The sequence below is a fragment of the Parus major genome, chromosome 1 (assembly GCF_001522545.3).
Source record: "Parus major isolate Abel chromosome 1, Parus_major1.1, whole genome shotgun sequence".
NCBI classification, from domain to species: Eukaryota; Metazoa; Chordata; class Aves; order Passeriformes; family Paridae; genus Parus; species Parus major.
In genome coordinates this window covers 108,680,626-108,693,863 of record NC_031768.1, presented here as the reverse complement: position 1 = coordinate 108,693,863, position 13,238 = coordinate 108,680,626, and the positions used below count along the sequence as shown (strand labels likewise).

Below are 13,238 nucleotides of genomic sequence, written 5' to 3'. Positions count from 1 at the left end.
CCCTTTCTGTATGTAATGTGTGCTAGTGTGTATCACTAGTACCTAGTATCCTCAGGAGCTGGAGATTTGCTTTCTCTTACTGAGTGTCAACTTTCTTTTCTCTCTCTGCATAAGTGGAGCTGAGGTTTTGGGGTCCTCTTTGCTAGAGTTCAATGTTAAGTCAAAGACCACTTCCATGCCTTGTTTACCTTGTATGTTAAAAACTTTATTCCTGTGACTTAAAACTTTTAGGTTCCCGTGACCGTGCTCTGAGTCTTTGTTTTATAATTCTTCTGGAACATAAATTGTAGCTGGTGAGAGTAAGAGAGGAGAAAATAACCACTCTAAACAATTTATTTCTGTATTGCCTTTGGTGTACATCAAGGAGGCAAAGTACACAGCAACAGTATTACAGAACCATTTATGTCACATTCAAAACAACGTGGTGGTGACTTGGGGTTAGACAAACGTGCATGACTGCATTACATATACTATTGTAATCCACAGCTGGATGCAGAGGAGACAGAATAGTGATTAAACATCTTGAGCTGTGAATTAGAAAGTTAGCTTGATGCTTTGAATGAAATTTCTGCAGTGTTAGCAGGAAAAAGGATCATAATGCACAGAGTACCTGGGATTATTCCATTTCAGAGCAGCTGTAGTGGTGTAAGCAAAGAGATGCCACAGAGATTGAGGTGATGGACTTGGATTAGGGGGAGAGCTGACTTTCCTGGGAGATGGGCAGAAATCAATTTCTCTTTATTAAGAGCTTATCCATAACAGGCTAAGACGCTTACAAATCTATAAAACATTGCCAGCTTCTGCTGCAGGACACTTACTTATAAAGTTGCCTAAATTTATAAAGTTATAAAGTTCTTTAGGCCTTTTCAGAAATGAGTGACTGAGTGCCCACTTCACAAGGCAGAAATTGTACCAGTGGAGCACAATTGCAGTGTTAAATGGATGGAAGTTACACTGAAGTGTTTATTGCAGCAAGAGTTTGCAGTCCTTTGTGGCCCTGGCACTCCTTGGAACAGCCAAGTTCTGAGAGGTGGAATAGCAGAGAAGAACTGAAGAAAAGATTTGGCACGTTTCTTTGTTGTTGTTGTTGGCATTGTTTTGTCTCCTCACAACTTTGTGTCATCACTGTTGTCGCCGTCAGCTCTCGTGGAGGCAGCTGATTGTGAGGAGGAGGATGAGTCTGCCTGCAGAGGAGTAACAAAGACATTGTGATTATTTTCAGTTTGTAAACATGTTTGATAATCTGCACTGTTGCAGACTCCTGTTTTCATCTGCACTAATCAACACACTTGTTTAGATGGCAGAATGAACCAACAAATACCATTTTTGTTGTTGAAGGGTTTTTTTGGTGAAGTACATTTTGAGAGAAATTTGTTCAATAGAGGGTTTCTGTTGTTGAATTCCCATATCTGCTCAATTTGAACACAAAAGTAGTGGTAACTACAGCAAAATGCAGCTTGGGGAACAGAGACATTCTTGAAAAAAACTTGCAGACAAGGCTAATGAAAATAAATGGGAAACACTATTGTTCTTACCTTGTCTGTCTCTTTTGCATGATCAGAAAATAAACATTTTAATATTAAAGGCTGACCATACAGAGGGTTAAAAGTGTTTCAAGAAGGAATGCCTTCTCTGACTTTAGTCATGCTTCAGATTCTTTCTAGTGGCATGAAGTGAGTAAAATAATTTCAAATCAGCACATTGCCTAGAAAATGTCATCATAACCTCTCAACTGCTGTTCTTTCTCCAAAATGATCCATTTTGAAATATTTTATGTGATTTTCACAAACCTTATGTTTTCTGTATATTTAAGCACTTTCCCCATCACTTCCACAATTGTATTGCCTGTTTCCCATCATTGGGATTACTGTATGTGGATTATACTTTTTCCATAAAATCTCTTGTATCTGCGTTCTTTGTGTGATTTAATCTTGCATTAAAGATGCTCACTTGTATTATGTGCGGGGAAGAGTTGTGATAACAGCTTTCCTTTCAGTAACTTGCAAAAATCCAGGCTCAATTTAACAATCCTAGCTCTGGAAAACTGAATACCTGAAAAAAAAAAGTTCTTTTCCTATGCCCTGTGTGATCCCTCAGCATCTGCCTTATGCAGGATTACTCACCCTTTCCCTTGGCTCAGGTGAGTTCCTCTCTGGCTCTGATGGATGGTTTTCTGTGTGAGCAGGAGGCTCAGAAGTGTCTGACTCTGCCATGGAGGCTGTGATGGGAATGTTTTGGCCCTGGAAGTACCTGTAGGCATCTTTGCTGCACACCAGCAGTGTCAGTCTGTCCCCAGTGCTTTGGATCCTTGCCACCACTTTGTCATAGGGTTCATTGGTCACGTTCACTCCGTTCACTTCCACCAAGAAGTCGTTGTTTTCCACACCTGCTCCACCAGCTGGCCCCTGGCTTTGTACCTGCAGAGGGGAGTTCAAAGCAGGATATTGGCATAAAACTTGGAAAGATTCATTAACAGCTGTGTTTCTGCTTTCCCTAGAAATAAGCATGGGGAAGGGGACATTCATGGGGCAGGAAGGAATTGGGATGGGCAGTGGGCCCAGATGTAATAAACATGGAACACATCAGTTTGAGATTTTAAGATGCTTCTTGAACTTGATAGACTTAAAGGAATGTGGCATGGTAGAACCATGAAGACAGGTAGAAAAACAGTTTTCTAACTATTTGGAGGTCTCTGTCCAATAACTTCAAAGTTCAGTACCATTCACAAATCCTTTAGTAATGAGTGGAACCTCTCCTCTCAAGAAAGCTGAAGTTACAGGTGTAATCTGGGACAGGAGTCCCAAATTTGGCTTTTACTAGCTGTGGAATTCAGAGAAGGAGGGCAAAGGTGTCTCCTGTAATTAATCTGTTCTATCATAAAAACCAATTCTGTCTAAAATACTAATTTTAGTGTGCCAGACTCGTGAATAAAATCAAAAATTATGCGAAAGCTCAATTCTCCTTCCCTCTAGATGTCTAACAGAAGAAGGAATGTTTTCTGCTGCTCATTTTTTGGATCAACAATGTAAGTCTGACTTAAGCAACTCTAGCTCTGATCTGAGAACATTGGAAAAGACTTTTGTGGCTTTTCTTGCATTTGTTTGCAGGATGGAGGGGAGGAAGCTGCCCAATAGACTACTTGAGCTTCTTGCTCCTCATTCTTCATTAATACCTCAGTGATGAACAATCCAGGTTTATTCTTGATCATGTTTAAACTGAAGCCAAATCCATTAGGTCCTTTCACCATTTTGCAGATCCTTGGCTTGTGGTTCACTTTCTGCTCAGTGTGCAACTCCACTCTTTCCTCCGTTTTAGCTGGGGTTGAATCCTGTGCTTTGTAGTAGTATGAGAAAGGGGAAACTTGAGCCTGAAAAAAATGACAAAAATACTTCTGTTGTGAAATCTTCCAGACTCTCCTGCTCAACATATTTTGTTTGAAACTTTGTTCAGGACTCTGACTTTAGCTGCAGTGAAGAATTCTTCCTTATTCTGAGTGGAAAACTACAGTGTTGATCTCTATGTGAGAAGGGAACTTTGTAATTCATAAATGGTTACACAGTCATGTAGCTCTGAATTTGACAGCAAACCTTAACCTTGTGATGTGTTTGAATTTAGAATTGTTCCAATAGTGTCTATAAAAATGAGGAAGAGGCCAAACATTTGGGTATTTAGTGACTTCCTGTACAAGTGTAAGTGGAGTTGCTGGAATACAGGTGTCTCTTGGCTATTTCCTGCAAGTTGAAAAAGCGTCAGAGCAGATTGGCTATTTCATTGTGATATATGATCAATTCCTAGCAGTAGTGTGCATTTTCTTACCAGTTTGTACATGCTGTCAGTTTCCTTATCCACCACCAACAGGGAGGTTCTTTCCTCAGACTGCTTAATTTTTCCCACTACACTTTCATGATCCAGCCCATCCACGCGCTCACCATTGACAGCCACTAAGATGTCATTGTCCTTTAGACCAGCCATGGCTGCTGGGCTTCCAGAATTAACATCTTTGATTACATGCTCTAAGATAAAAAGGGGAGAAAGATTGCTGTGAAGGCAGAGCTTGGTGAGTTTTAAAGACATTAAAAAGCATGGCAACGGTAAATGGTCAAAATTGCGCTTCAGGTTGAGGCTGTTTTCCATGAGCATTTCCAGATGGCCAGTAAGAAACCAAAGAGAACGAGGGCTGCAAACATCATATGGGAAGATATGGTGCAGCACATGTCATGGTCTGTGTGTCAACTTGGATCTTACCACCAGTATTTTGTTCCATCCGTAGATAAAATCCATAACCACTTTCTCCTTTCTGGATCTCAATTAGTCGTGGTTTGAGGGGAAGCAACCTTAGGCTGGCGTTCTCTTTGCTCAGTGCCATCCTCTGGCTTGTGAAATAGCGGTCTGTTTCTTCATTTGAAAGTAGAAACATAACATGATTTTCAGACTTCTTTACCTGTGACAGCACATGTACAGTCTCAGATGTCACCCCTTCAACAGCGTGTGGGAATTGTGGATATTTGGTAACTGGTGCACTGATACATAGCGGAGTCTGGGTGCTGTTAGTCCAGGCCATGCTACTATAGATTGGTTTTTCTTTTCCCCCCCTCCAGTAAGAAATTCAGACCACAACAAAATCAGGGGCATGTAATATATGAGGCAATTTTCCATATTTCATACTGTGTGTCTGACCTGTAGGGAATTACCTGTGAAGGGCCACGGGGGTGTCACAGAGTGCTGTAGAATCCAAGGAGCCTGAGTAGATAGTATTTGTTGTGGAACTCTACAGTATAGACTTACTGTGCCATCTGTACCACTATTTTAGATTACAGTGCCAGGAGTCAAGTTTCTGTCATTCTTGGGCCTCTTCTGTCTCCCTGTATTACTCATTCTGAGGTGAGGGGTTTCTTTCTGGCTGTTCAGCCTCTCCAAGTCTGTCTTTCCCTTAGTCCTTTCTCCTCTAATGGGTGCTCTTTTTTACTCATCTTAACCAGTGTCACTCTGCTGCTGGTGTTGCAGTAGCTCAACAAAACACAGGTGTTGCATTATTCCGTAGTTAGTGGTGTGCACTGAATGCTGCTGGAATGCTGGAGCCTCATGGCTCTCTCAAATCTCCAGCTCCAGCTGTGTTTTAGCAGTGCCAACAGCAGAAAGCTGGAAGCCTCATTAGCAACGTTCCTTGCAGCCAATTAGTGAAATTACTTGCACAGTAATGTTCATGAGTTTCAGGCTTCTTCACAGGAGAAAGGGACTACTGTCTAAAATGATGAAATCTTCCCTGCTGTATGCTGACTGTATCATCAGAGGCTTCCCTCTTCCTGCCCTGAAAACCACATTTGATGACTTGCCCTCCTGCCATTAGAAGCATTTCCAGGACTTCTAGGGTATGAATTTATTTGAAAGGGTTCCTGGCAGCAGTATACTTGTGTTATGTAAAATTCTTTGGCCTGTCTTGATGGCAGTGTTCATTGAGAGGCAGCTCAAGAGGTTGCTTGATAGCAGAGCCAGCGCCGAGGGCTGCACTGATGTGTTGATGGTACGTGAACAGCAGCTCCCAAGATTTACTGTGAAGTGTTTAAATCAGGCAGCCTGGCCTCCTCAGTAACCCTGATAGGTTGCTGTGAAAGTAGGCCAGAAGAGAGGATAAATCATTACCTTTTCCACCACTTCCTCGTGTGTGTCATTTTCCACATTTTTTCCATTGATTTCAATCAGGCGATCGTTATTTTGGACACCAGCCTTTGCAGCTGCTCCTTGTGATGAAAGCTCTACTATGAACAACCCCTTCTGTCCTAAAATAAATGAAAACTCATTACACAGGGTAAGTCACTGCAACAGGCCTGAATATAGTGGTTAAGGAAACTCAGCACTGATGTCCTCAGAGACTCCTGGCCTCTGCTTGCATGCAGATTACAGGAGCACCACAAACCTACACAGACACTCCTCTGTCTCTTACTCTGGCCTGGAAAAATCACTTCAGTGGTGGAGGGAGCTATTTGTTCACTATCTGCAGCTCAAACTGGTGTTTCCTTACCAGGAGTGCAAAGGGGCTGATTAACATATCTGAAAGGGATTTGATTCCTGCTCCCTCCTACCCTCCTCTCCCCCCATCATTTTGGAAAGAGAAGCTGCTTTTATTTTTGTTTTATACAATTCATTCTGTGTTTGGAAGCCTTCTATGTTTGGTCCTTCAATTAAATTGCATTCCAAAATGTCCTTTAGAGGGCTCTTTAGAGGTGGTGTTTTCCAGAAGACCTCCCTCTTCCGTTGACTGGCCTTGGAAAAAAGGCATATATGGAAAAGGTTCAAAATCCTTTTATTTTGAAATGAATTAACTTAGAAATCAGAGAAAGTGTTTCTTACAGCTGTCTAGAACCTCATGTGCTGATTCCTCAGGTGATTTTGAGGTATGGAACAGGACTAAACATAGCACATTGAGGGTATATCTAGTGTTTGAGAAGGGACTGTAAATTTGGTTTTGTTAAGTGGGCTTAAATAACAAGCAGAAAATAGCTCATTATTTTTCCCTCTCTTTTTTAAATTTTTTTCATCTGTTTTCCACCCCATGAGAAGCATGGTCCTCAGAAAACCTTGCGCTGCATATGCTGTACAGAAATGTACTGGAGACGGATCTGAACTCATCCTGCTACTTCTCACATTCTTTCTGTTAGCAGGAACAGTTGGTGTGTCCCCATTAGCCCCCACGTGTTAACTGTGGTTGCCTCTGTCCCTACTGCCAAATATATACTTATACATATACATATATATATGTATGTATATATATATATATCCAGTTCCTTCTCTGCAGGCTCTCACCTTCTGTGCTTTTCAGGGAGAAGCCATAGCCCGTCTTCTCCTTCACTAGGTAGCAGAGCCAGGGCTGTGGAACTGCAGTGGTTCCTCTGTTGGCCGTGGATGGTGGGCACTGCTGCTCCTGCTGTTGTCCTGTGGATGGCTTTTCACCCAGCTCTTCCAAGTTCACTCCCTCCTTTTGTGCCTTTTCATAGGAGGCGGCATCCAGAACAAGGAGTACAACGGAATTCCCGCTGTTTTTGACCATCTCCACCACCTGTAATGGACAAGGGGAAATGGAAGCAGGCTCTTGAGTGATGGAGCTAGAAGTTTTCCCCAGGAAAAGCTGCACAGTCCACAGTCTGTGTTGTCTCACCCCCTGCTCATGCACTAGGGAGGCACCCCAAAGACATTCTGTGCCCGTGGTGGGTAGGGAATGATGCAGGATGCTCAACTCAGAGCAGCTGACTCTGCTCCTGGATTTCCTAGCCGTAAAAACGGGAAGAAAAAGCTTCACACAGCAGCCGTGGGCCTGGGTGATGGGGGCTTGGTGTGGATCCCAGACTGAACAGATGTGTACCTGTGCATGTTTCTCCTTGTCCACGAAGACACCGTTAACCCTGAGCACTCTGTCTCCGTCCCTCAGGCCAGCCCTCTCGGCTGGGCTGTGCTGTCCCACGTTGCGGATGATGTGCCCTGCGGTGTCCTGCTCAATACGCAGGAAGAAGCCGTATGTCTTTTGGGGCTTCTTGGTCACTCTACACTCTCGGGGCTGCAGAGCAGAAGTCATCTCTTCCAGACAGGATGGAAAAAATACCTGTGAGTAAGAACAGTAGGCTTACCTAGGGTATATTCCCTCTAATTACATGTCAAGAGGGTTTGCTTCAGAATTCTTGGGGTGGTTTTTTTTTTGGTGTGGAGTTGTTGGGTTTTTTTTGGCCCAAGGAAATCCAGCTGTGCAAAGCTGAATTTAGTTAACAAGGCTAAGGAGAAGAAACCAAACCCTTTTTCCTGACCCTCCTTGCTTTTTATGTCTCTGTATTGCAAATGACATTAAGCAAAATGCAGAACTGAAATAAGAAAAGTCTGCCTGTGAAAACACAGTAAAGATTGAGGAGTGGGTGTAATACCAGGATTCAGTCTTACAGAGGAAATGAGGTTTTGGGAAAAGGGACTGTAACTGGAGTGAAGGGATTCTTCCCCTCCCTTGGACGCTTGGGGGACCACGTGTGAGTACTGTCCCCAGTTTTGATCTCCCCAAGTAATTGACATAATGGAGCTAGTTCACAGAGGGGTTTTGGTTCTGAAGCACGTATTTAAGGAGGCTGAGAGAGCTGGATTTGTTCAGTATTGGGAAGAAAAAGTAAAGGGAAGATCTTATTGATATCTTCCCACTGCCTAACTGGGTTGTGTGTCATAATACAACCAGACTCTTAGAAAGTAACAGTGGGAGGATGAGAGGCAACAGACACAGGCTGCAGCACAGTGAGGGAAATTCCAACCAGACATCCATAAGGACCTCTTTTCCACTTGGGGGCAGTCAGATACGACTAGAAGTGCCCAGAGAGGCTGTGAAATCTCTGTCCTTGCAGATACCTGGATTGGGCCCTGAGCAACCTGATCTAAGGTGGCCCTCTTTTCTATGGGACATTGCACCAGGCAATCTCTAAAAGTCCCTTCATACCTAAACTGCTCTGTGATGTAAAGAAAACCTGGTTTTGGTGAAGCTTGTCATGCAGGAATACCACATATGGAAGATAAATAACAGGTGGGACCAGGGAACCTCTTCCAAGATGTTGGATCCATGAAGATGGGAGAATGAGACAAAAGAAGACAAATTCATCCAGTTGGAAAATCCAGGTAATTAGCAACCTTGGTTATTATTTTACTGGAACGACTTTTTTTTCTGTCTCTTTACTGACAGAAGTCAGTTCTTTAGATCTGCTGGCAGTCAAATCCTTCTGTGAGAGCAGCTTTGTGCAGAGCCACAGCTGTGGCTACTCATGCTGCAGACTCTTTGCTGTGGGGGCTGAAGCTGCACTGTTTTGTCACTTGGGCAGCACAGAGAACAGCATGGATGTGTGGTGTGAGAAGTTTGGCACAGATGTCACTGGAGCTGGAGAACATGGGAATTTCAGCTTGCAAGGATATGCAGCCTGCAGATCATGATCCACTTGTAGCCCATGGTCAGGTGCCTTGAGCATTTTTGTGTCTCTGTGTGTTGCACTGACTTTAGCTAATAAAGGGATGAAGTTCCCTGTTATTTGAAGATGGTTTAGAGCACATCAGACTGTATCAATTGCAAGAACAAGTCAAAGCAGCTTTTCTTGACTAACACTGGGAATCTGTGATAATTCCAGAAATTGACATGCAAAACCAGTACTACACAGAGCTGGAGAAACAGTAGGCTTCTATAGGAAAAATTATTTCTTCATATTTAGAAGTGGAGAGAAGGTTACAGTGCACTGCATACGATACCTTTTTATCCGTGCAAAATTATTTGTATTGCAAAAAGGAGTTTTCAAAGGGAAAAGGGATTAGGAAAAAAGAATTTCTTACCTGTATATCTATGTAGAGCAGCCTTCACTGGAGTTCTCTTTTGCTGTTCCTCCTGTGGCTGTACGTATAAGTAAGGCTGGACTTTGATTGGGCAAAGGTTGATTTAAAAGGTGATTTATTTAACTAAGTTTCACTGAATGTGTGATACCTTGATAGGTTGTCTTGTCCTTGTGGGTAGATGTGCTAATCACGTGCAATTCTCATCAGCTTTGCATTTTGTCCTACTGATATTATACTCAAAACTCACTCCAGGTTATCTGAGGCAAGCCTGACCTTTGCTCTGAGAAATGTCTTAAAGAGAGCAGGTTTGGGTTGTTGGATTGGCCTGGGCCAGCAGCATTTGCTTGCAGGTTAGGAAGTTACTGGCTAAAATCTTTATGCCCACTCTTGGCTGAAAAAAGAAAAAAGGACTGTGGCAGGTTAACCTTGACCAGCAGCCAGATTTCCACTGAGCCACTTTCACCCCCTTCCTCTACGGGACATGGGGAGAAAATAGGATGAAAAAGCTTGAAGAATTCAAGATAAGGGCCATAACAGGGAGAGATGGGTTGAAAAAAGTGGGTTTGTGATTGAGGGGTGGGCCCTAATGGTTGAGGCCATTACACATGTGAAACATGCCCTGCAATCGAGTGACCCAAGTAGGTAAAATCTCCCTGGAGCAGATGGAGGGAGGTGTCTGTGATGTCCATATGGTGAGTCATGGCAAACTGGCTACACTGTAGGTGCACTGGGGAAAGCAGTGTGGGTTTGGGAAAAGGAAAGTGCATTTGTGGGATTGACTTTGCTCGGGGATCCAGGTGCACTCGGTGCAGGAGAAAGTGGAAATCTGCTGTGTACCTCAAGGAGATTTATCCCTGGAGGAAAAGAATCCATTATTTGACTTGCATGATATAGGAAAGAATACAGCAGGAATCATCTGAACCAACAGAGAATGAGCCCCACCAGGATCCACGTGAGTGCAGTGCTGACCCACCCCAAGTGGTTCTGTTGCTTAACAATCCAACATGGTGCTGTCCTGAGTGAGGGCCAAAGTAATCGACTGTTCTTACAGAAATTTGGGGGAGGGAGGGCATGGAATGGGAGAATAATATCTGTATATATGTCAAGGGACAAGGTGTAATGGTTATAGAATATGTATAAACCTGACTGTTGGATGTAAAGATGGTTTAGGTATGTAACATAAGTTGTAAGTGTTGGTAAGAAGCAATTTTAGAAAAGATAAATAGATGGAATGAAAAGGTTTGTGTAGGGTATAGAAATGAAGCAATATATGAGTGGGACAGAGTATACTTTGACATCTCAGATCACACATGATATGAATGGTGTGGAATAAGGGGTTGAGATTGTACTGTGTCTGGCTGGGATGGAGTTAACTTTCTCCCTGCAGTCTTTGTCTTGCTGTGTTTTGCATCTGTGGCTAAGTGTTGATGCTACACCACTTTTTTGGCTGCTGTGGAATAGTATTTCCTTTCTCTCGTGGCTTTTCTCCCCTTCACTCCTCTCAGACTATAGGGAGGGGACAGAGTGGTGACAGCTGACCTGAACTGACCAAAGGGACATTCCATATTCCACACCATTTGACGTCGTGCTCAGCATTAAAAGCTAGGTAAAAAGGAGGAGGAAGGGCAGTTGTTTGTGGTTATGGTGGTCTTCCCAAGCAGCTGTTGTGCCTGTTGAGGTGTAGCTTCCCACAAAGGTAACTAGAGATCTGCCTGTTGATGAGAACCAGGGAATGAACTCCCATTTTTCTTTACTTGCATGTGCAGCTTTCCTTTCCTTTTTGCAGTATCCTTATCTCAGTGCACAAGTCTAGCCTTTCTTTTATTTTGTCAAAGGACAGGGAGGGAGTCAGGGTGGGTGTTTGGCTGTTGATGGGGGTCAGTCTGTCACAAGGGCATGTCTTATCCATGAACATGTGCAGGATATAGTTACAGACATGGGCTGACATGATGATGATTGTAATGCAGGCGGAAGCCTCTAAATTTGAGATCTCAGAATACCAAGGTAATTACTGAACTGACCGTGTGAACTTCTTGTTAAAAAATCTAATTCAGTTTTAAAAAGCTTTAAAACTACTTATTTCTTTCATTGACTTGCTGGGGAATTGGATTATTAGAAGTAATACCTGTGTTTTTCCCAGCTGTCTGCTCTGTTTAATTCAAGGGGAAGGTAATAGAAATGATCATAACCCAAATGTGTTGCAACATGACAGTCACTGATGTTGTAAAAGCCTTATTGTAATCCACTTATTCTAAGTGGATTTGCAAGCTGTTGTGGCTTGGAGTTGCTCCTTTTGGTACAACTTCAAACCTACCAAGTGAAGTAAGCAAGCCCTGATGTTGTAAGAACCAGACAAGTCAAACCTGCCCTGACCTCTGCTTTCAACCTTTCACACAAGCCAGACAGACTGGGTGATGAAGAACATCAGAGTGCCTCATCAGCCAAGCACAGTGCAGCTGGGAGCTCTACAAGGATCTCAGGTCAGCATGCAAGGAAACAGCACCTGAATCAGGATTTATTTTTTCATTGTAGTGCCACTGCGATAGTCAGGTGAGGTAATTTTGGGTCCCGACAGGATTTTTCTGAAAAGCTTCTACATGAATGCAAAATGTTAATGAAGTGCAGAAATTCAAAAATTCTCCTATCCTTCTACCAGTAGAATGAAAATTATTTGAGAATTGATCAGAGTTAAGGCAGCTTATAATGTCTCCTTTTCTGGCTCTTGAGCCTTTTGCAGGAGTGTTCTCAAGCATATTCATACAGCTACAAAAATGAGGAACACAACTAAAAAAATAAAAAGAGAAGATAGCTTACTTTACTACTGTGTAAAGTGGTAAAATCTGAAAAAAAAAAGTCTTCATTTACAATATTTCTATATTGCAGGGGCTGGCAACAGTGACTTAGGTGGTGTGGTTCTATTAGCACAGGGACTCAACTTAGGGGGTTTTCTTTCTCCAAATTATGTCCCTTTCCAACTGTAGCCTGGTTGTAGTGATACATGAACCTTTGTTTCTTGTGTCATGGTGTTATTCTGTGGGACAACATTTGCAAAGTATTTCCCCTAATTCGTTTTGACAAAGCTTTCCTGATGTTTGGTTAGACAAATTTCTGTGAAAGTCACCTGTGTTACCAAAAAATGATCAGAAATAAGCATTTTCTAGTAGTTATAAGTGTTCACATTGTTTCCTCGGTGTGTTGGGTGAATGGAGGGAAGCACCTTTGTTCTTAATTTTGGTACTTGCTGGGATCTCTGACTTCAGTTAATTCACAGCTAAGGCATATCTTTAATATGAGTGTAAATTTACAAAGTTCAATCAACTAAAAGGTGCCTTTTGTTACTAACACAATATTATAAGGAGTCTAGCCCTAAAATTGAATGAATATACTTTGTATGTTTAGTTCTGAAAATACAGTTGTGCCCAAATGATCTGTAACACTGCCAGCATTGTTCTGTTGACAAAAGGTTTATGTGGCTATTCTTTTGTAAAAATGTTCCTTCTTTATGATGGTGACTCACTTTCTTGCCTGGGAGCATGTACATCCCTTAAAAATTGATGCAATTAGGATTTCCAAACAGTGCTTGTTCACCTATTCCTTACTGTAGACTTGTAGACTTGTTGCTTACTCTTGGCTTACTGTAGACAGGCTCACTTCTCTCCTGGCAGTACTATCCTTTTCTTGGATTCATAACAAAGCAATTAATGAAAATTCATTGTCAAATATTTGGAAGCATACTCTATTTGTTCCTGTATTTAAGCCTTTCAAAATCACTGCAGCCCTTTCCCTTTGCCCCTTCTTTTGCCAGTGATGGTTTTTCCACTTTAGTCTGGTGAGTGTTGTATAAAGCACCATGTGATTTGGTAATAGAAGTATTTGGTTCACTGAAGTCCTCCTTAATCATG

The 13,238-nt window shown here is 42.4% G+C and overlaps 1 protein-coding gene across 3 annotated transcripts; it reads right to left on the bottom strand.

Moving 5' to 3' along the window:
- Positions 1 to 315: 315 nt before the first annotated feature.
- Positions 316 to 9,441, bottom strand: PDZK1 (PDZ domain containing 1). Of its 3 annotated transcripts, none has more exons than XM_015626456.2 (9): positions 9,337 to 9,441; positions 7,358 to 7,594; positions 6,802 to 7,054; positions 5,641 to 5,777; positions 4,246 to 4,441; positions 3,817 to 4,013; positions 3,173 to 3,367; positions 2,124 to 2,417; positions 316 to 1,184 (listed from the first exon to the last, which is right to left on the bottom strand). In XM_015626456.2, the coding sequence occupies exons 2-9, from the start codon at positions 7,565 to 7,567 to the stop codon at positions 1,107 to 1,109; spliced, it is 1,560 nt and encodes a 519-aa protein (XP_015481942.1). In that variant the 5' UTR covers positions 7,568 to 7,594; positions 9,337 to 9,441; the 3' UTR covers positions 316 to 1,106. The 3 variants fall into 3 exon arrangements, with proteins under 3 accessions (XP_015481942.1, XP_015481922.1, XP_015481931.1); XM_015626436.1 differs by having other exon boundaries at positions 2,251 to 2,417; XM_015626445.2 differs by having other exon boundaries at positions 2,251 to 2,417; positions 7,358 to 7,569; positions 9,337 to 9,421.
- Between the last annotated feature and the right edge of the window lie 3,797 nt (positions 9,442 to 13,238).

What these genes read in the sequence shown, in the direction of transcription:
- PDZK1 (XM_015626436.1), bottom strand. Translation starts at nt 7,567, where the DNA reads ATGACTTCTGCTCTGCAGCCCCGAGAGTGTAGAGTGACCAAGAAGCCC. An exon ending in CTCCCTGAAAAGCACAGAAG is followed by an intron (nt 5,778 to 6,801) that starts GTGAGAGCCTGC and finishes CATTTATTTTAG; the next exon opens with GACAGAAGGGGTTGTTCATA. An exon ending in CTGACAGCATGTACAAACTG is followed by an intron (nt 3,368 to 3,816) that starts GTAAGAAAATGC and finishes CATTTTTTTCAG; the next exon opens with GCTCAAGTTTCCCCTTTCTC.